The sequence below is a fragment of the Onychostoma macrolepis genome, chromosome 25 (genome assembly GCF_012432095.1).
Source record: "Onychostoma macrolepis isolate SWU-2019 chromosome 25, ASM1243209v1, whole genome shotgun sequence".
Lineage (NCBI taxonomy): Eukaryota > Metazoa > Chordata > Actinopteri > Cypriniformes > Cyprinidae > Onychostoma > Onychostoma macrolepis.
Genome location: NC_081179.1, coordinates 21,220,265 through 21,244,096, shown reverse-complemented (window position 1 = coordinate 21,244,096; position 23,832 = coordinate 21,220,265). Strand labels below are relative to the sequence as shown.

The 23,832-nt window shown below is 39.4% G+C and overlaps 1 protein-coding gene across 2 annotated transcripts in view; it reads right to left on the bottom strand.

Moving 5' to 3' along the window:
- The window catches only part of wwox (WW domain containing oxidoreductase), a 228,993-nt gene that overhangs the window by 160,347 nt on the left and 44,814 nt on the right, over window positions 1–23,832 (bottom strand). For both annotated transcript variants that reach the window (XM_058767519.1, XM_058767518.1), the window contains exon 6: window positions 8,606–8,694. In XM_058767519.1, coding sequence (XP_058623502.1) covers window positions 8,606–8,694 — 89 coding nt within the window. The remainder of the gene's footprint in view (window positions 1–8,605; window positions 8,695–23,832) is intronic.

The window sequence follows — 23,832 nt, the reverse complement described above, 5'->3', positions numbered from 1 at the left end:
GGACAAAAACATGAAAGCAGAATAAAACAAAAATGCAAAACAAAACAAAAACTAAAACACAAAACAAGTAAAAGCAGAACGAAACAAAACAAAAAGCAAAGCCAAACTAATTCTGAGGCAAACTGACCTGTGTACTTATTGCGGTGGTCTGTTTTTTATGCCTGTTTAAGTATTGCATTGTTAGCTTCACAACATAAAGCGAACTCTAGCAGAATCAATGAAATCAAGCTGCCCGTGCGCTTCACATCTATCACTTTTAAGGCTCTGTTTCAGTAAGGCCTTAGAAAGCAGATGCCTATGTAGGTTGTAGGCAAGGCAGCTAACTAGGTTTTGGAAAAGATCCCAAAACACACATCTTTCTCAGGGTCACTTTGGGAAACAATGCTCAGAGATCCTGTAATCAGGAGCCATGGTCAACGAATTTTACACCTTCCAGCGTGTGGGAAAATAAGCGTTTAAGAAACTTAGACGGACTGGAGGTGGGTGGAGGGGGTTTGGCTCTGGGACAGGGTGGGGGTCACCTCCAGGGGTCTGGCTGCTGACCAAGCTGCTGCCGTTGCCCCGGGGCCGGCCAGGGGCCAGATGAGTCCTGCAGCCCCTCGAGGGCTCGGGGACACCGGCGGCATCTCCACGCGCCCCACACAGCCAGGACGTCACCTCTAATACTGCAACTCACTAAATATGGATCGTGAGCTGATGGAGCTGTGAAGGTCGAAGCTGTGCTGCAGTAAAACGAAGGAGGAAGATCCATAAACGAGGAAAGCATGGAGCAGAAAAGGAATCCGATTCAAAACATTTCACTATGAACAAAAGCCAAGTCGGACAACCGAAATCAAAAACAAAAGAGCAATGATATTTAATTCATAATCAAATAACTGATGTAAAATTATATTAAAATACAAAGATCCCAACAGGCAGTTTTTCCCTCTTAAAACTACAGTATAAGATACTACATCAGAAGTGACAATTCTCACAGCGCAGAGGAAACATTCCAGACACGTCTATATTAAATCATAATTATGCCTCATTAGCCTAATTACTGATCATTGCAGCTCACCATCCAAAAACTAATGAATGTTTACAGATAAAAACCGTATTGATATGATAATAGAAGGCAGACATGCTGAAACTGTTAAACGCTTCGTCTTGGCATAATATTAAATAACATTTTGTAATATGATGACAACAAATCTTGGGTAATACTATATAAACAATGCTCTTTTCATGAGATTTAAATTAGTCCATAATGGACACACAAAATAAAAAATAAAATATATAGGTATAGATTTATGACCTAGAAAAACATGGTAAATGTATTGACATATTCATATGATGCTTACATTGCAAAAACAGATTGCTAAATACATTTTAGTGTGGGACTGAACTTTAAAATGTAAGTGTATTTTATTATTAACTTTAAAATGCATATGTATATTTACTTCAGAAAAAAAATGAACAGTTGTAATATTACATATACATATATATATACATACATATATATATATATATTATATATATATATACACAGGTGCTGGTCATATAATTAGAATATCATCAAAAAGTTTATTTATTTCACTAATTCCATTCAAAAAGTGAAACCTGTATATTATATTCATTCATTAAACCCAGACTAATATATTTCAAATGTTTATTTCTTTTAATTTTGATGATTAGAGCTTACAGCTCATGAAAGTCAAAAATCAGTATCTCAAAATATTAGAATATTTACATTTGAGTTTCAATAAATGACATCCCTAAAGTACAAATTTCGGGTATCTCTTGTTCTTTGAAACCATAATAATGGAGAAGACTGCTGACTTGACAATGATCCAGAAGATGATCATTGACGCCCTCCACAAACAGAGTAAGTCACAGAGGGTCATTACTGAAAGGTGTGGCTGTTTACAGAGTGCTGTATCAAAGCATATTAAATGCAAAGTTGACTGGAAGGAAGAATTTGGGTAGGAAAAGGTGCACAAGCAACAGGGATGACTGCAAGCTTGAGAATACTGTCAAGCAAAGCTGATTCAAACACTTGTGAGAGCTTCACAAGGAGTGAACTGAAGCTGGAGTCAGTGCATCAAGAGTCACCACGCTCAGACGTCTTCAGGAAAAGGGCTACCAAGCCACTTCTGAACCAGAATCATCGTCAGAAGCATCTTAACTGGGCTGTGGAGAAAAAGAACTGGACTGTTGCTCAGTGGTCCACAGTCCTCGTTTCAGATAAAAAGTAAATTTTACATTTCATTTGGAAATCAAGGTCCTAGAGTCTGAGGGAAGAGTGGAGAGGCACAGAATCCATGTTGCTTGAAGTCCAGTATGAAGTTTCCACAGTCAGTGATGATTTGGGGTGCCATGTCATCTGCTGGTGTTGGTCCACTGTGTTTTCTGAAGTCCACAGTCAACGCAGCCATCTACCAGGAAATTTTAGAGCACTTCATGCTTCCTTCTGCTGACAAGCTTTATGGAGATGCTGATTTCATTTTCCAACAGGACTTGGCACCTGCACACAGTGCCAAAACAACCAGTATCTGGTTTAAGGACCATGGTATCCCTGTTCTTAATTGGCCAGCAAACTCGCCTGACCTTAACCCCATAGAAAATCTATGGGGTATTGTGAAGAGGAAGATGCGATATGCCAGACCCAACAATGCAGATGAGCTGAAGGCCACTATCAGAGCAACCTGGGCTCTCATAACACCTGAGCAGTGCCACAGACTGATCGACTCCATGCCACGCCGCATTGCTGCAGTAATTCAGGCAAAAGGAGTCCCAACTACGTATTGACTGCTGTACATGCTCATACTTTTCATGTTCATACTTTTCAGTTGGCCAAAATTTCAAAAAATCCTTTCTTTGTATTGGTCTTAAGTAATATTCAAATTTTCTGAGATAATGAATTTGGGATTTTCCTTAGTTGTCAGTTATAATCATCAAAATTAAAAGAAATAAACATTTGAAATATATCAGTCTGTGTGTAATGAACGAATATAATATACAAGTTTCACTTTTTGAATGGAATTAGTGAAATAAATCAACTTTTTGATGATATTCTAATTTCATGACCAGCACCTGTGTATATATGTGTGTACATGCATACATACATACATACTGTCACGAATCTGGTCTGCACTCCCGGTCACTCACCACTAGAGGTCACCCGCTCACCACATGGACTTTCACACCACACATCACATGGACTGCATTTCCCATCAGCCATCTCACCAATCACACGCACACAGCTGTCACCAATCATTCATTGCACTAATCACATGCACACCTGATCACACAGCATCACTGATCACACACACTATTTCAACCCTGGACATTCTCTCCCTCGTGGCCGAGTATTGTATGCATTATCGCTGCTCTACGAAGTCCCGTTGGTTTCCCTAGTTTTGCCTCGCCTCGCCTTTGTTGGATTGTGTTTGCCCCTGCCTGGACTATCGCTGACGTTTTGACTACCTCTCCTGTCTCGCCCCCTTGGATACTGTTCGCCTATCATCGACCCACACTTGTCTTAGATCACTCTTCGTCTCGTCCTTGTTATACCTGTTTGCTGTTATTTGACCCTGCCTGTACGACCACGTCTCTTGCCAATAATAAAGTCTGCAAATGGATCCGCACGCCTCTCGTCTCATCAGCCCCGTAACAGAATACTCGGCCACACAAGGATCCAGTGGCTTTTCAGATGGACACTGGCCAGGTATGGATACTGCAAGACTGTTATTGACCCTCAAGCAGGGCTTGCGATCGCTTGAGGAATATGTACAAGAGTACTTAGATATAGCCTATTTTGCTGATCTACCGGACTGTGTACTGATAGACTTTTTTTGTGAGGGCATTAACCAGCCGCTCAAATCAGTATTAACCCTTGAAGGTCCCCGTTCGTCTTTAATGGAGTTTATGGATTATGCTCTATTGACTGTGGGTTCATCGTTCACTGTGGGTGCCGCGGAGGAACGCGACACCGCACTTAATTGTATGATCACAACCGCGCAGGAGCACGCTCACAAAATGGCGGTGCCAGCGGAACCCGTTCACAAAATGGCGGCCACAACAACACCCCGTCATGTTCTTGCTGCCAGTAATGAGCCAGGTCAAGTCACAGTCGATCTTAAAGAGCCCAGTCAAGTCACCGTTGATTTTCATGAATCCAGTCAAGCTATCGCTGATCGTCATGAGTCTAGCCAAGTCACAGCTTCTCTTCGTGAGTCAGGCCAATTCACAACTTCTCTTCACGAATCAAGCCAAGACACAGCTGATCTTCACAAGCTAAGTCAAGTCACCGTTGATCGTCACGAACCAAGCCAAGTCAAAGCTGATCTTCACAAGCTAAGCCAAGTCACCGTTGATCGTCACGAACCAAGCCAAGTCACAGCTGATCTCCAAGAACCAAGTCAAGTCACGGTTAATGTCAGAGAGTCAAGCCAAGTCACAGTGGGTCGTCATCAACCAAAGCACGTCGCAGCTGTCCGTCCAGAGTCACAGCACGTCACAGCTGTCCGTCCAGAGTCACAGCACGTCACAGCTGTCCGCCCAGAGTCACAGCACGTCACAGCTGTCCGCCCAGAGTCACAGCACGTCACAGCTGTCCGTCCAGAGTCACAGCACGTCGCAGCTGCTCGTCCAGAGTCACAGCAGCACGACGCAGCTGCTCGTCCAGAGTCACAGCAGCACGACACAGCTGCTCGTCCAGAGTCACAGCAGCACGACACAACTGCTCGTCCAGAGTCACAGCAGCACGACACAACTGCTCGTCCAGAGTCACTTCACGTCTCAGCTAATCTCCTAAAGTCAAGTCACGTCACAGCTGACCGTCCAGAGTCACAGCGTCACGTCTCCGCTGACCTTCCAGAGTCACAGCGCCACGCCTCCGCTGACCTTCCAGAGTCACAGCGCCACGTCTCCGCTGACCTTCCAGAGTCACAGCGTCACGTCTCCGCTGACCTTCCAGAGTCACAGCGCCACGCCTCCGCTGACCTTCCAGAGTCACAGCGCCACGCCTCCGCTGACCTTCCAGAGTCACAGCGCCACGCCTCCGCTGACCTTCCAGAGTCACAGCGCCACGTCTCCGCTGACCTTCCAGAGTCGGGTCACGTCCGGGCTGACACACTCAGATCATCAAGGTCAGTCTTCGTTATCCCAGTCTGATATCCAGTGTGAGGGATTCACCGCTGGTGTCTGCACGCACAGCTGGTATCCCCAAACTCACTCACTCTAACCCTCCTGTTCCTGAACTGATTCCCTGTCTGAAACACTTCCCTGATGGGGATCGCATTTTGGTGTGTTTGGGCTGCATACACCACCACAGAACTCCCAGAGGTGGCGGCATCCACTATGAGGTCTCTAGAGGTGGCGGCTGACGCTGCAGAACCTCCTGAGGTAGTGGCGCTCACTGCTGTGTTCCCGGAAGTGATGGTGCCCGCTGCAGTTTCTCCAGAGGTGGCGGTACATGCTGCAGAACCTCCCGACGCGCGGTGCTCACTTCGGCCCCTTGTATGGTGGTGGCGCCCAGTAATGTACTCTCAACCTGTTATGTGGCGGTCGAAGAGACCGTTACTAAATTCTCCCTGTGTCCTGAGGTTACTGCTGTAGAACCTCCAGAGGTGGCGGCAGCTGCTGCAGAACCTCCAGAGGTGTCAGCAGTAGCTGTCAATAAACTCTCGTTCTGTCCTGGCACGGCTATGGAGGCCGCCAACAAACTCTTGTTCTGTCCTGTCACGGCTAGAGAGGCCGTCAATGAACTCTCGTTCTGTCCGGTCACGGCTAGAGAGGCCGTCAATGAACTCTTGTTCTGTCCTGTCACGGCTAGAGAGGCCGTCAATGAACTCTCGTTCTGTTCTGTCACGGCTATGGAGGCAGTCAATGAACTCTCGTTCTGTTCTGTCACTGCTATAAGAACGAACTATGAACTTCCTGTGTTCCCTACCCCAGTCGTTGTGTCTGTGCATGTTCTGTCTTCTTCCTGTGTCTCCTTCCTCCCTAGGTCCCAGGCTCTGCTGTGGGTTCCTGATCCGTCGTGGTGGGCTCCTGCTCTATCTGCGCCACCGTGGTGGTCTTCGGGTCCGTCTGCTCCGCTCTGGTGGTCTTCTGCTCCACCTGTTCCACCCGCTCCGCTGTGGTGGTCCACTATCTGGCTCTGGTGGTCTTCTGCGCGGCCCTGGTGGGCTCAAGTCCCGTCTGGTCCGCCCTGGTGGGCTCGTGTTCTGTCGGCTCCGCCCTGGTGGGCCCCAGTCCCGCCTGCTCCGCCCTGGTGGGCTCCAGTCCCGTCCACTCTGCCCTGGCTTCCTGCTCTGCCAGCTCTACCTCGGTCCCAGATCACTCCCTTGCCACAAGGACCTGGCCCTCCATCCCTCCCGCTGTTCCGCCTCCGCTCCACCTCCCTCCTGGATCATAGACTGTGTGGAGCGTCTGGAAGCCGCTCTTTGGGGGGGGGGCTCTGTCACGAATCTGGTCTGCACTCCCAGTCACTCACCACTAGAGGTCACCCGCTCACCACATGGACTTTCACACCACAGATCACATGGACTGCATTTCCCATCAGCCATCTCACCAATCACACGCACACAGCTGTCACCAATCATTCATTGCACTAATCACATGCACACCTGATCACACAGCATCACTGATCACACACACTATTTCAACCCTGGACATTCTCTCCCTCGTGGCCGAGTATTGTATGCATTATCGCTGCTCTACGAAGTCCCGTTGGTTTCCCTAGTTTTGCCTCGCCTCGCCTAGCCTAGCCTAGCCTTTGTTGGATTGTGTTTGCCCCTGCCTGGACTATCGCTGACATTTTGACTACCTCTCCTGTCTCGCCCCCTTGGATACTGTTCGCCTATCATCGACCCACGCTTGTCTTAGATCACTCTTCGTCTCGTCCTTGTTATACCTGTTTGCTGTTATTTGACCCTGCCTGTACGACCACGTCTCTTGCCAATAATAAAGTCTGCAAATGGATCCGCACGCCTCTCGTCTCGTCAGCCCCGTAACACACACACACATATATATATATTTTTTTTTTTTGCAAAGTGAAATTGCTAAATTTAATTCATTTATCATTTTATCATGCCTTATTGATTGATTTAAAGCATGTTATTTATAAATTAGTTAATGACATTTATTTATGTATGTATTTATTTATATGTTTGTTTGTTTGTTTGTTTAATATGTATGGGTGATAAATAAATAAAAGAACCGTATTTATTTATTATGCATGGGTGTGTGAAATAAACAAAAATAAATAAATAAAAAGGAACAATTATTTATTTATTATTCATGGGTATAAAATAGGGGTTGTCGCGATATACCGGTATTGACGATAACCGTGATATTCAAAGCAACAATTATTGATATTGTGTTAATTTAGTGTGTGACTAAATTATTGTAAATGTATTTGGCGATAACCGCAATATTTAAAATGAACAGGACTCTTATGATAACACCACATGTAAATACTCCAGCGCCAGTATCTGGTTACAGTTACAGAGTAAGTTGCGATTATTTTATTAGTCATAGAATGGGAGATGTTACATTAACCTGTTAACAGAGGTTTTCTGTGTTCATATATTTAAGTAAAGGGTGATTATTTTAATACGTACCACGTTTTCTTTACTCGTCTTATTTTTGTATTATATTATTAACAGTTACATGATTAAAACTGATCTTGAAAAACTGAGCGACCACATTGCTATATTAAACTGTGTTTGTAAACATTAATGCACTGTGAACTAACATGAACAATGAACGACTGTATTTTTATTAACTAACAAAGCATGTGTAATAAATGTATTGTTCACTGTTCATTTATGTTAGTTAATATATTAACTAATGTTAACAAATGGCATCTTATTGTAAAGTGTTACCATTAATATTTATTCATCATACTGTTGAACTTGACAGTATTTTTTCTCGTTATTTCATAGGAGCTCCAAAGAAGACAGAGAAAGCCTGAGTCTTGTACCCTGTGTTTATGAGTATCTTTATGTTCGTTGGGTGAAAAAGAAAAACTCAATAAACAAAGTAAAAAATAATTTGACTGATATCTTCGCCCCCAAGGTTTCTATAGATATCGCGATATATCGATATCGTGAATTCTTGATATGAAAAATCTAATACCGTGACAGCCCTAGTGTAAAATAAACAAAATAAACAAACAAAAAAAGAAATCATATCTATCTATCTATCTATCTAATCATCACACATGTTTAGACTGTTTTCAAAAGTCAGTTCCACTTTTATCCTAGCATTATGTGCACTACAACTTCCCGAAAGCTGGGAGCACTAATTGATTTAACTAGGAGACTGTGAAGGACTTACCAATCTGTGGCTTTGCGATTGATGGAATTACAGCTAAGGTTCGGCTACTTATTTATTGACCACAGAGAGGGATGAGGGGTCACGATGAAAGAGGGGAGACCTTTTGGCCCCTTCTCTGATGCGATAGTTCGTTAATGGAGCCAGGGCCTGGGTGGTGGAGGGGGGGTCGGTCTCAGGACAGAGTGAGCAGAAAGCTTTTTATGATGACCTAGCCAGCGTTCATCCAGGTGCGCAATGAAACCTTATATATTACAATTCTGTTGTACTATGTATTACTTACAGTTTCCTGGCTTTGAAGATCTCCGCAAACTCTCGGACGCTCCTCAAGGAAGCCAAATCTAGCGTCATGGCTTCAACACGGGCTTTGCGCTAGTGAAAGAGGAACAGAAAAAGAGAAAGCAGTAGATATTATACCAGCTGCATCCATCACTATCACACTGCTAACAAACTGAAAGCCAAAGCCCACACATCCCGCTCTAACTCACTGAACACTTCCCACCCAAACCCTCCACTATATCTCACGGACGCCATGAAAAACAACTCCATCTCCCGTTCCCTAAATCAGGGGCGCATTTCCAATAGGGAATGTTGCACATTCTGTGGCGGGAGAGCATCTCAATATCCTCTTTATGGCATTTTTATGACCCTCCGCACTGACTGTATCCGATCTCTCCCGCGTGCATCCTGTGCTTACACTAAGTAAACGGTAAGGCAGTGGCTCCCTTCTTTCATAATGTCCATAATGGCATATAGAACAGGCCCAAGGAGATAAATAATGTATGAGCAAAGCCAAATCCACAATAATGGTCTCTCTCAGTGCTGGCTTTTAGGTGCACCTTTGATCATACCAGAACACGATCGATATTAAGGAAGACACATAAATCACTCCACAAAGGAAGGATCAGAGTCTCACTGGTCAGAGGTCAGCACAAGTTCTCCTGAGGTAAAGTCAGTGGGAAAGTCTGAGGTTTTAGTGTACAGGCACACACAATAAATAAAGAAATACATACATGCACAAATACATACATATATATATTCAGATTTAATAAATAAACAATGTCAGAATTAAATAAATAAATAAATGTGACTGTATAGTAGTAGTAGTAGTAGTAATAATAACAATAATGTTACTATTATTATTTGGTCATTGTCATCATCCAGTTTTTTAATAGTTGATTGCGTATGCAAAAACTTCATGCCCCTTATTGCACTGTGGCCTCTCTCTTCTCGCATAATAAAATTTGGTAACACTTTATTTTAAGGTGTTATAATACAGAGTAATTAACTAATTAAGTAATTAGTAGTAGCCATTGTACTTACATGAATCAAAATGTACTTACCATGTAACTAAGTTATGGAACAGCCTGTAATTACAGTTTGTAATTATGTAGATGTAATAGGCAGCTACTGTTACACATATGTAACAGACCGAGTCTGTTACACAGCTACTTGTGCACTTAAGTACAATCTTGATACACTTTAAGTAGCTTATTTTTGTGTAATATTATGTAATTGTAATGTAATTAGAAATGTATTACATGTATTTACGCTGTGTACTGGTGGGTTAAATCAAACTAAGGTGCAGTTGGATAAGGTGTACAGTATACACATGAAGTACACTTAAGTACAATCTTGATACACTTTATTTAAAGTAGCTTATGTCTGTGTACTTACATTTATAATTACGTGTATAAAGTCTGCAACACATGTAACAATCTTTTGGTTACATAAGTAGCTGTGTAACAGACTCGGTAGGTTACATATGTGTAACAGTAGCTGCATGTTACATGTACATAATTGCAAACTGTACAAAAAGTACAGGCTGTTCCATAACTTAGTTACATGGTAAGTACATTTTGTTTCATGTAAGTACAATGGCTACTAAGTACTTAACTAGGTAATTCCTCTGTATTATGGACAACTTAAAATAAAGTGTTCAACATTTTATGTGAAATTATTGTTAGAAAACATGTAATAAACTAGATCATGCAAAGTCACGTATTAGTATACAACAACTACAAAACAACAGAACAGATCACTTATTAGTTTACCTTCTTACTAGTGCGTTAATAGAGCTAAATGCTGATAAAGAAAATTTCAGGTCTGTTTCGTTGACTATTCTCTGCGCTTCCTTCTCGCCACAAACAGCTGTGTGCTAACTTAGCAGGTTCCGCTAGTCCTGTACAGCATCTCTGATGAGGGATTTTTTGATGAATGACTGTATAAACTCTGCTAATATTACAGTGGGGTTAGGAGACATGGGGCAATTTAATTATGCCATGTACAGCACACCACCAGGTTAACAGGAAAAGCACCCCATCAGCACTTCTCCTATCAACAGCACGTCCACGAACCACTTACAATTGCTAATCAGCCTCTGCGCAATTAGTGCCGTAGACGATTCTAGATGGCTACTGTACTATAAAGACTTCAGAGCAATCATGTCTGGTCTTGTCATACGCCCTCGATTGCAAACTGCAAGATATACAATAACTGTTCAACATCACTTTTCATCAGATTATTACTGTCCAATGGGGCTTGACTAATTCCCAGAGATGTTTGTTTCAGCGTTATCGCCAACAAAAATTAGGACACTTGGTTATTAAAGACCATCAATATAATATTAAAGAGGAAGTTGTGTTGACCCAACAAAATGCCACAACAGAATTATTGGCTTCCATCTAATGACTCCAATACAAAACATGCACATGATGCACAAGCATAATATGTGGCAAAATACACTTTAATTAAAACAAAGGGAATGACAGAACAATGGGATGATAGAGCAATCAATAGAATGATAGAACGTTCAATAGAGTGAAAGATAGAATGATAGAACATTCGACAGAATGAAAGATAGATAGACAGACAGATAGAATTACAGATAGACAGATAGACAGACAGATAGATAGAACAGTATTGATAACAGCCAGACAGATGGACAGATAGGTAGATAGACAGACTGATGAGCAGACAGACAGATAGATAGAATGATAGATAGATCAATAATGATAGAACATTCAATAGAATGAATGCTAAAATAATAGAATGAAAGATAGAATGATAGAACGTTTGATAGAATGATAGATAGAAGACAGACAGAACAACAGACAGACAGACAGACAGATAGATAGATAGATATATTCATACAGACAGGCTTATTTGTCAGTTGTGCAACGCTACTCCATCTAACAGGTCTTATTTATCTAAATCAGGTTTAGCCTGTGGGCCTGCAGACCTTGACTGGGGCGCTGTGATTATGCGATAAGACTGAGACGTAGACAGCATAAGTCTACTCTGAAACAGCCACAGGGCACACATGAACAACAGAAACCGATGTCAGCGCAAGCAGATAATTATTTCAGAAGGATCTGTCTGTCTCCACTGGATTATAGTCTCCACTCAATGTGATTTATCTCAGCGTTTCCCAAATGGCATGTCACGACCCAAAAATGGGCTGCATGGTTCTGACAGGTTGTGAAAACAATGGGATGTTAAAAAGGGTTCAATTGTGGCGAGGGTCAACATGGTATTATAAATATGACTGATAGGAGGCAAACAGAGCAGTGTGCACACCTGAGGACTGCTTTCTAGCGTACGCAACAGATGAAGAACGATGAGTGTCCGGTTAGACTGATTGCTGGGAGAATGATGGGCGGCAGTTGCGTGAGTTATTGCATGTCAGGCTCCGCTAGCCGTGTTTGGCAGGTGTATGGCGTGTGAAAACTGGAAAACAGGAAATAACAGCTGCTGGGAAACACAAGAGGACAGATGTGAAGACTGATGACTAAATGATTTGGACAGATATCAAACCAGAACAGGTAGGTTTGATGTGTGGTACTGTTGGTTAACAGACTGTACAAGTCTGACACAAGCCAGACTTTTGTTATCAGCAATGTCTGGTCCACTTCATAGCTTGTTCTGGCAAAGAACAGCCAATTTTTACATATCCCTGTAATATATGTACAGGGATAAATGAAAATGTGCATTTTGAATTTGTAATTTTGGTCACAGTTTATTTTAAGGTCCAGTTCTTACTATTAATTAACTATGACATTTGCCTCCATAAACTCCTAATTACTGCTTATTAATAGTAAAGGTAGTTGGGTAGGATTAAGGATGTAGAATATGATCATGCAGAATATGTGCTTGATAAGCACTAATAAATAGCCAATATGCTAGTAACATGCATGCTAATATGCAACGAGTTACTAGTGAGAATTGGTCCCCAAACTAAAGTGTTAACGTAATTTTTAGGGGTGGGTAAATATGAATCGGAATCTAAAATTAAGTATGTTGAAATGTTCCATTATAACTGAGCTACAGTGGGCAATGTTGTGGGGATGAAACGGTATGAAAATTTATTAAATCACGGTTATCAGTATTATCACGGTATTGTTAAAATGTGCTGGAGATGTTCAAAACGTACAGACACAAATCAATTCACCAAGTTTTATATTTAAAAAACAACCAACAACAAATAAAATGACTTTTAAAATGACTGGATCAAGACGGAGAACAGAAGAGGGTTGAGTCTGAATAAAAACTGAGAACAGAAGAGGGTTGAGTCTGAATCAAGACGAAACCAGAAGAGGGTCGAGTCTGAATCAAGACGGGAACAGAAGAGGGTCGAGTCTGAATCAAGACTGAGAACAGAAGAGGGTCGAGTCTGAATCAAGACTGAGAACAGAAGAGGGTCAGGTCTGAATCAAGACTGAGAACAGAAGAGGGTCGAGTCTGAATCAAGACGAAACCAGAAGAGGGTCGAGTCTGAATCAAGACGGGAACAGAAGAGGGTCGAGTCTGAATCAAGACTGAGAACAGAAGAGGGTCGAGTCTGAATCAAGACGGGAACAGAAGAGGGTCGAGTCTGAATCAAGAAGAAACCAGAAGAGGGTCGAGTCTGAATCAAGACAGAGAGCAGAAGAGGGTTGAGTCTGAATCAAGACGAAACCAGAAGAGGGTCGAGTCTGAATAAAGACTGAGAACAGAAGAGGGTCGAGTCTGAATCAAGAATGAGAACAGAAGAGGGTCGAGTCTGAATAAAGACTGAGAACAGAAGAGGGTCAGTCTGAATCAAGACAGAGAGCAGAAGAGGGTGGAGTCTGAATCAAGACTGAGAACCAGAAGAGGGTCGAGTCTGAATCAAGACGGAACAGAAGAGGTCGAGTCTGAATCAAGACGGAACAGAAGAGGGTCGAGTCTGAATCAAGACGGGAACAGAAGAGGGTCGAGTCTGAATCAAGACAGAGAGCAGAAGAGGGTCGAGTCTGAATAAAGACTGAGAACAGAAGAGGGTCGAGTCTGAATCAAGACTGAGAACAGAAGAGGGTCGAGTCTGAATCAAGACGGAGAACAGAAGAGGGTCGAGTCTGAATCAAGACTGAGAACAGAAGAGGGTCGAGTCTGAATCAAGACTGAGAACAGAAGAGGGTCAGGTCTGAATCAAGACTGAGAACAGAAGAGGGTCGAGTCTGAATCAAGACGGAACAGAAGAGGGTCGAGTCTGAATCAAGACTGAGAACAGAAGAGGGTCGAGTCTGAATCAAGACTGAGAACCAGAAGAGGGTCGAGTCTGAATCAAGACAGAGAGCAGAAGAGGGTTGAGTCTGAATCAAGACGGAACAGAAGAGGGTTGAGTCTGAATCAAGACAGAACAGAAGAGGGTCGAGTCTGAATCAAGACTGAGAACAGAAGAGGGTCAAGTCTGAATCAAGACGGAGAACAGAAGAGGGTCGAGTCTGAATCAAGACGGAGAACAGAAGAGGGTCGAGTCTGAATCAAGACAGAGAGCAGAAGAGGGTCGAGTCTGAATAAAGACTGAGAACAGAAGAGGGTCGAGTCTGAATCAAGACGAAACCAGAAGAGGGTCGAGTCTGAATCAAGACTGAGAACAGAAGAGGGTCGAGTCTGAATAAAGACTGAGAACAGAAGAGGGTCGAGTCTGAATCAAGACGGAGAACAGAAGAGGGTCGAGTCTGAATAAAGACTGAGAACAGAAGAGGGTCGAGTCTGAATAAAGACTGAGAACAGAAGAGGGTCGAGTCTGAATCAAGACGGAGAACAGAAGAGGGTCGAGTCTGAATAAAGACTGAGAACAGAAGAGGGTCGAGTCTGAATAAAGACTGAGAACAGAAGAGGGTCGAGGCTGAATCAAGACGGAGAACAGAAGAGGGTCGAGTCTGAATCAGGACGAAACGAGAAGAGGGTCGAGTCTGAATCAAGGTTGAGGTATTTTATAGTACTATGTTCTTTTAGTACATTGAGTTGAATAAAATGAAAATGAGAAATGTTGCTTTGGCAGCTGAAATAAAACTAATTTACACTTTTTAATGGTTTATGTTTTTTTTATGGTTTTAAGTTAACAATAATGATCCTGATAAAATGTGAATAATTCAAGAATTTAATGTATTATTATAACAGAAGAGGGTCGAGTCTGAATCAAGACAAAACCAGAAGAACTTTCTATGCTTTCCTTTGAGGTGAATGAAGTATACATGCCCAAATGAGTAACAGAATATTTGATCAACACGTCTCACCTCTGTCTTTTGGAGCAATAGCATAATGCAAAGAACAATTGTAGTCTGATTAACATGTACACACACCAATTTCAAGACAATTTAATTATTTAGGTTTAGCAAAAAATGGACTGGAATCATTTCAGTTGAACTGAAGGGTTTACATGACACTTTAAAAATACTAATTGCTTTAGACCAACTGAAATCTAAATTTTAAATGCACTAATTACAATTAACTGCAGAGAGGTTGTAGCTTATTCAAATAATGTAGCAACAATCTCAACTAAAGTTTGCAGAGAAAACATTCAAGAAATTCATGAAAAATGCTTGTGGTCAGAAATTCCATTCATCCAAAAGTCTCGACTACAAATTATTTCATTTAGATAATGTTGAAAAAGCTGAACAGACAGTTGTGCTCAATGAAGTCTGGTATCTTACAGCAGTGGTTCCAAACCACATTCCTTACCATTTTGAAAAGCCAGTGGGGCCAGTGCCTCAGGGTCTAGGGCTGTCCCGGGCTTCCAAACTCTCAAAGCTACAGTGCCCGAGAGAGATTTCCCAAAGAATCTGAACACCAAGGTCCTCGGCACATACTAGGGAAAGACTACTAGGGCCCCTCTGTGCAATCAGAAAACCACTGGATGATTTTGTGAGGAAAAAGGCAAGAAAACTATAGGTAGGACTTTTACTTTTACTTTTGTACAGCGAAATTCTGCAGAAAATCCAGTCATCTCAATAGGAATCCACATGATCTAGAATTTCGGGTGAGGGACACACAGATACATGTGCTCATGGACCTTACGGGACCATGATCCAGCTCTTCCCTCAACTCACCTGCTCTCTTTCGCTCACAAACCAATAAAGTATTAATCGCTCACTGCTATCCATTAACAGATGCATCTGAAGATACTTACATTACTCTAATTGCAGTTAGAGTCCCTCGGGAGCAACCTGGGGTTAAGTGCGCTGCAAAAGGGCACAACAAGGGTTCTTACTAATTGTCCGGTTAGTAATTGTCCAGGTGGTCACCCCCACCTGACAGTGAGTCTGCAACATTTGCATAACCAGCCAAGAGTCTTAACCACTCTACTACAACTCTGTATGGTCGACTCTCCAGTCTGTGTAGAGCACAAGCAATCAACAGCAACATCGCCCAGAGCCACACCCTGTCAAGGAAAAATTACCCAACATCCCCAAACACCATTCATCAACGTGGAACTGTGCTTGACGGGGACCTTGTCAAACTGTACAGCCCACAGTCACCTTCCACTACAGCACAGTTTAATCACGACACATAAGTAAGCTCCCCCATAATTTGACGTGTACTAGTAATATTACACCGATAATGCCGTAAAGTCAACATGGAGTCAAATTTGACCCTTTTTACTTGCTTTTTTCTGTGCTGGATTTACTGGTGTTACTCAAAATGTCTTTGTAGTCTTTCATTAAACTTTAATAACTTGTTCCAACCCTGATTTTCCAATCAGACACCATCAAGCCCTCTTATTTTTCAATGGAATAACTAAGTGACTATACAGAAGTATCAATTATGCCAAAGCTATTTCAATAAATGAAATTAAAAATACGCACCTTGCAGGTTATTTTGCATACATTAATATTAGTGCTGTCAAACGATTAATCGCATCCAAAATAAAAGTTTTTGTTCACATAATGTGTGTGTACTGTGTATATTTATTATGTATTTATAAATACACACACAGTATATATTTTGAAAATATTTACATGTATATATTTATATAATTTCTATTATATATAAATATTTTAATATATAAACATAACACTTTTTTCTTAAATATATACATGCATGTGTGTGTATTTATATATCCATAATAAATATACACAGTACACACATATATTATGTAAACACAAACTTTTATTTTGGAAGCGATTAATCATTTGACAGCACTAATAAATACGCAAATTGTATAAATTATCAGTGAAAGGGGTCCATTATTTTTTGGTGACGCAAGTTGCTTACATCTTATCCAGTCGAAAATTACAAAGACTCATTTTCCTTCTGTTTCAGGTACTGCGACTGCAAAACTATTCTCCAGCTACCACTCTGTCATTCATCACGTCTGATATCTGTTTCATAGCATTGTTGTTTCATCTCTGGGATTTAGGGGAACCCATCTAACATGTCATAAAAGAGCAGATGGTTAGAGACACTGGCAGAAGACAAGTTAGCAAAGCCAGACATGTTAGAGTGCATCATCACAGGACACTCTAGCATCAATTGTATCACTAAACCTACATTTTCTTCAGGGGATGAATATTTTGCCAGGATACTTTGCTTGAAGCATCAGAAAAGAGGCACTGATACCAGGAAATGGTTCAAATTTAGCTGACTCCCCAGTTTAGGGAGGAAAAAGCCTTGAGCAGCATCAAAATCTTTTATATATGTAGTTTTATAGGCTATAAAGCATTACTAAGCAGTAAAAAACAAGCGGGATATAATGTGGACACTCAGAAAGCAGGAAGTGAGAGAATTCTGGGATGCTTCAGTGACTGACGACACCTGCTCCACGTTTAGCTACAGCCCCTGTTTAGAAGGAGATAAATTGGTTTGGCGGAAGCCGACAGAAGCCGAAGCGTTGCTCTGAAATGATTTGATAAATGTATGATGGAGATGCAACAAACAGGTTTATTTTTTAAAGTGCCGGCACAAGCGCTCTGGAGGGTTATTCCTCAGCCTGTGTTGCCCCACTGGAGCGCGCACAGATTTATCACACGCTGGATGAGAAGAAATCCAGAGAGACGGGACGCCAGACCAGGACGGACTAAATTTGAAGCAGCACTGGGGGTCCCCGGAGTGAACGGTCATAGAGACAAATATGTTTTTTCATTAAGGATGGAATGGATCCATTCTTCAGTCGTGTGACGTGGCATGATGGTAATCAGGTGCTATAAAGACACAGACTGAACACTCATATGGGTACAATTCACACACAAACATGTTTTGGCCTGAACAAATCATGCAAATGAAAGGTAGATGGTTTCAATGGCCTGAGATATTACCATCAGCAGTGAATCACTCATTTTTCTTGCTATGTGTGACACATAATTTACCTTTTCATCATTTCTAATGTGGTAAAGACCGTCGCCAAATATCTAAGTATATACATTTTATACACTCAAACACACCAGTGTCATTTTAATATAATTGAGATACTATTAGATATTGTTTTATTAATAATAATAAATTTATATTTTATATATATATATATATTTTTTTTTTTTTTTTTTTTTTTTCATTTCTTATTTTAATTTTCATTGTTTTAGAAATTTTCAGTTTTTGTAATTTTTTTATATTTCTACATAGTTTTTAGATAATTTCTATGTTACTATGTTATTATGTTATTTTATAGTACTATGTACTATGTTCTTTTAGTACATTGAGTTGAATAAAATGAAAATGAGAAATGTTGCTTTGGCAGCTGAAATAAAACTAATTTACACTTTTTAATGGTTTATGTTTTTATGGTTTTAAGTTAACAATAATGATCCTGATAAAATGTGAATAATTCAAGAATTTAATGTATTATTGTGTACTTAACAAGGCTGTCAGTTTAACATGTTAAATTAATTAGTTATGAAAAAATATTTTAATGCAGTTAACGCACTGGCCACGCCCCCAGACCTGTACATCATCTTACATTTCATACTGTTGACAAATATGACGCAGGGCAACAACTCCATAAATGCAATTATACACTAAAATTCAATTTTTTAATTTTATTTGAAATATTGGGGCAACAAAATGACCCTGTATGAGTTTTTGTCTCATATTTATGTCACAAAACCGTCTTGATGTGTATATTATATATATATATATATATATATATATATATATATATATATATATATATATATATATATATATATATATATATATATATATATATATATATATATATATATATATATAGAGAGAGATATAGATATAGATATAGATATAGAGATATATATATATAGATATAGATATAGAGATACATAAATATGAGACAAAATATATGTATAATAAATTTACAGCCATTTATTTCGATTTTATATATTTAACAAAAATATGATTTATATAACTATATTCTGATCACTCTAAATCCTTTGACGTATTGAAAGTTAAGTAACTGCACAACGCTTTATAAAACTATGGAACAATGCATAGAAAGAAAAGAGGAACAGAAAGACTGGAGCAGGTCCAAAAAGAAGCGCACAACCTGGACGCCTGCTTTCCAGTGCAGATTAAAGTCTCGTGAAGAAAATAAAGTTTATTGCCTGGAAAGAGGAGGGAGAAGGCATGTAAAAGCATTAACGCAACGGAGGTGAACAATTAGACAGATGGCCGGGTTTCAGAGAGAAAAAAAAAAAAAGAAGAGAGAGAGAGAGCATACATGGACGAAACTGTTCAAGAATTTTACGAGAAAGCCCGACATCCGCACATCTCTTCAAGGGCATGGGAAGAGCAGAGAGATGAGCTTTCTCTGGTGAACTTCAGTGTTTAACGCTGAGTGTGCAAACAGAGCGGAGCAGGTGACAGACCAAAGAGCTCTGAGACACTGCAGCTGCAAACATTAGCAGCATTAATTCATCGTGGGAAAAAGCTTGATATCTTTCAGATTTTGTTCAATTAGAAAGCTATAATTTTAACTTTTTTTCATTTTTAATGGATGTTTGATGCTTGTTTAATTTTTGACATTTGACAAGAAAAAATTTTTTTTTTTTTTTTTACAATATAATATTGTATTTATATTATGCTTCAAATTAGTTTGTAGTCAAATAAATATTCTGTTCCAATGTATTAATTTGTGTAGAAAAATCTACAATTTGCTTGTATTATTATTATTATTATTATTATTATTTCTATTTATTTTTATTATTATCAATAGTATTATTAATATTATAATAATAATAATTATTATTATTATTATCATTATTATTATCATTAGTATTATTAGTATTATTACTATTATTATTATCATCATTAGTATTATTATGTTATTATTATTATTATTATTATTATTATTATTATTATTATTATTAGTAGTAGTAGTAGTAGTAGTAGTAGTAGTATATGAACCGGACAGAGTGAGCAAAGCTAGAATCTAGATAAAGAGGCTTACATATTGTTTTCATTTGCTGGTCACTACATAATTTCCATACTACATTTATGTTCGACATGTACTACATCATCAGTGTCGGCTCTGACATATACTGTATAAAGGAACATGTGGCACTGCAGGCTGACAGTGTCTGGAGCACGGATGGGAACTCTGGGTAATTTATCTATGACAGCACAGCTCTTCACTATGCTGTTGTTGATTACGCATTCTCATATGTTCGCAAAAGTTAAACGGAGTGTGTGTGTGTGCTGTAAAACCATTTTAACTAATGGATGGGCTGTTACTCCAGCCATTTCCTGCCTATAGAGGAAGTAGTGCTAATAAAGTGGCCATTCACTCTAATGTGAACAGGATGTAGTTTCTTTCTCAGACACAAAGTAATTAACAAGCACTAGGAGCTTAATTATGATGTGGATACAGGACACGCCACTACACACTTATATATAAACATCCAAAACGAGTCTTTTGTGTGAAAAATTAAATTGATCTGAAAATTTTTGGTTCAATAGAAATGTTAAACGAATGTTAAAGATTTGTCCATAGATGCAAATAAAGATATTGAATTTACCACATTAAAAAGATTGTATATCAGACCATTTTGTGATCCGGTTTTACTAATTTTCAAATAAAATTTAAAAAATTTAAAATAAACATGGCTCAGCCAACCAGACTTAAAATCCACAAAATAAAATATTTAATTAATTAATTTCATCCTCTACAGAAGTGGTGGTTAATAAATAAAACAAACAAATACAACACTGTTAAAAAAAGTTTAGTCAGATTTATTTTTTTTTTTTTCCAAAAAAAAAAAAAAGCATTAAATCGATCAAAAGTGGCAAAGACAAAAAATAAATATATATATATATATACACTATTTTAAATAAATGCTGATGTTTTGAACGTTCTATGTATTCCCAAAAATTCTAAAAGAAATGTGTCATGACGTCCAACAACACATGAAGCAGCACAACTGTTTTTATCATTGATAATAATCAGAAATGTGTCTTGATATCAAAATGATTTCTGAAGGACACTGAAGACTGGAGTAATGATGCTGAAAATTCAGATTTGATCACAGGAATAAATTACATTTTACAATATATTCACACAGAAAACAGTCCTTTTAAATTGTAATAAAATATTACACGTATATAGTACACGTACATATATACACATACACACACACACACACATATATACTGTTTTGCCAATAAAAAATATGCGGTCAATGAGAATTATTATATTTTTTTCTCAAATAAATTAATAATTTTATTCAGCAAGGATGTATTAAATTATATCAGCTAACCAGAATTAAAATCTAAATAACAACACAAGTATTAAAAACAACGTGTTTCATCAAGTTAATAAATTATACGAGAGACTGACGAGGTTATGAATACAAAATGGAGAAAACGAGCGTAAAAGAGCGAGTGTGTGTGTGTGTGTGTGTGTGTGTGTGTGTGCGTAGCGATACACAGAAGTCCTGATCTGAAAAGGGCACCTTTTAAAAGCAATTAGACGGGTGACTTTGAGCACCTCATCTTACCTGCTCCATTATTATTTGCCTTTGATGAGCGCAAGTCTTTTTCCCTCTCCCTCGCTCTCCTTCTTCCTCAAAGAAAGAGAAACAGCGGGAAATTTCAGTGACCTTGCCGTGACCTGACCACACAAAATTGGTCATCAACTTTTAAGACTGTATTTTATCATATATTTTTTAAAGAAGGAGAGGAGGAGAGAAAAATGGCCAGCGTTGCCGCTCCATACATCATCCTGTCACGATTATGACATTCCTTCATAAATACCCTCCAATCTCTGCTCCACCTGGCTGCCTTGCTTTCAGGCCTTCTGGAGGTGCCTAATTACTCCACGTACACACTCGCGCGCTCGCTCTCTTCCTCCGCTCCTCCTGAAACACAGTCGCGCGCAGACAACAGAGAAGAGCGCGAGCCGAGACCCTTTCATTCGCACGCGGCAATTAATAAAGAGGAGGCCCCTCTCGAGGGCCGCTGGAAAGTGTCGGCTCAGCACATCGCCAGAGAATATGCAATTTCCTCAAGTTAAGTCTATATTAAATTGATTTCTTCTGTATCTGACAGGGCTTTGGGTCCCTCTCTCTGTAATCTACAGGTTTGCTCTCTCTCTCTCTCTCCGGAATCAAGTTGCAAATCAAACAGTTGGAGATATGAAGGAGGATATGGAAGGACACGGAATCATTTTCCAGCTGAGAAACACAAGAAATGAGCGCGGATACGTGAGCTCAATGGGAAGAGAGCAGACGGGAAACACTGACTAAAGTGTGCGTTCCTGACCTAGCTGTACTTCAGGAACAAATTTGCTTAATCGCAATTGCCCCTGCATGTCTTACTGATGTGAACAAATAGTTTCATCAAAGTGTAATAACTTGCTACATCTCTGAAATTAAATGTTGCAAACCAGAGGGGTTCACTTCCACGCATTAAAATATTCGTATTAAAATATGTTTGTTGCCGTTTTGTGTATTTTTGACTAATATTTTCACTGTATTTTACTTCCGGTCTTATTGTGAATGATATATTCATACTAGGGCTATCAGTTTAATGCGTTAACTTAATTAACTAGTTATGGAAAAATAACGCGATTAAAATATTTGAATGCAGTTAATGCACTGGCCCCGCCCCCAGACCTGTGCGTCATCTTATATTTCATACAGTTGACTGTTGACAAATATGATGCAAGGTGACAACTCCATAAATGCAGTTATGCCCTAAAATTCAAGATATTGTGGCAAAAATGCTCCTGTATGACTTTTTGTCTCATATTTATATCACATGATAATCGATATCACGCGAGTGCTGTTTTTGTCTCGAATATAACAAGTGCAAATGTGATTGTATCAGTAAATAAGAAGTTAATATTGTTTTATATTTTAAACACAATATTATCTGTTTTTGCCAACAAAAATATTACCTATAAAGCCACAGCAGAACTGTTGTGCATCTCCGAGCAACACAGCGGTGTTTAGTTTCTGAATGAATCCGCGTTTTGAACGAATCGGATGAATCAATGATTCAAAGACCCATTCACAAAGAGAGCCGTTTACTGGATTCCTGAATGAATCAGCTGTTGAATTGACTCAAAGACAATTACCGCCACGTGCTGGCAGTTTTAGTTTCTTATTTAGAGTATCATTTCATTAAAAAAAGGGGGGAAAAACTTTAAAGGGATAGTTTACCTAAAAAAAATTTATGTCATCGTTTACTCAAACATGAACGACTTACTTTCTTTTGTGGAACATAAAATAAGGTATTTTGAAGACTGCTGGTAACAAAGCTGTTTTGGACTTGCACTGCATGAACGAAAAAAAAAAAAAGTGTTTCTCAAATTATCTTCTTTTATGTTCCATTTATGTTAGGCCGTTGTAGCCTAAATGTTTGTGTAATAAATTTGATGTTGAATCAAATAAAATACTTCTTTCTAAAGCTACTATTTGTAATGTATACTTATTACATTTTCTCATTTAACACAAGAATAGCTTTAAATAATCTTTTGGGGGCATTTTCACAGCCAAATGTAATTTGTGATTAATTAGATTAATTAATCGACACATGTAATTAATTAGATTAAAATTTTGAATCGACTGACAGCCCTAGTTCATACATATTATTTGACTCTGAAAATGTTTATCTTTATGCATGTAATGTTTTATAAGCTGAAACTGCTTGCTGAAATGACTTGAATTAACTCACGTCACTAAGGCCTCTTAAATTCAAGTCCTGTCCCTTTATTAAAGTGTGTTAAATTAATATTAAACAGAAAGTTTCAGAAGAGCAGCAAATCAGCAGAATGATTTCTGAAGGATCATGTGACAC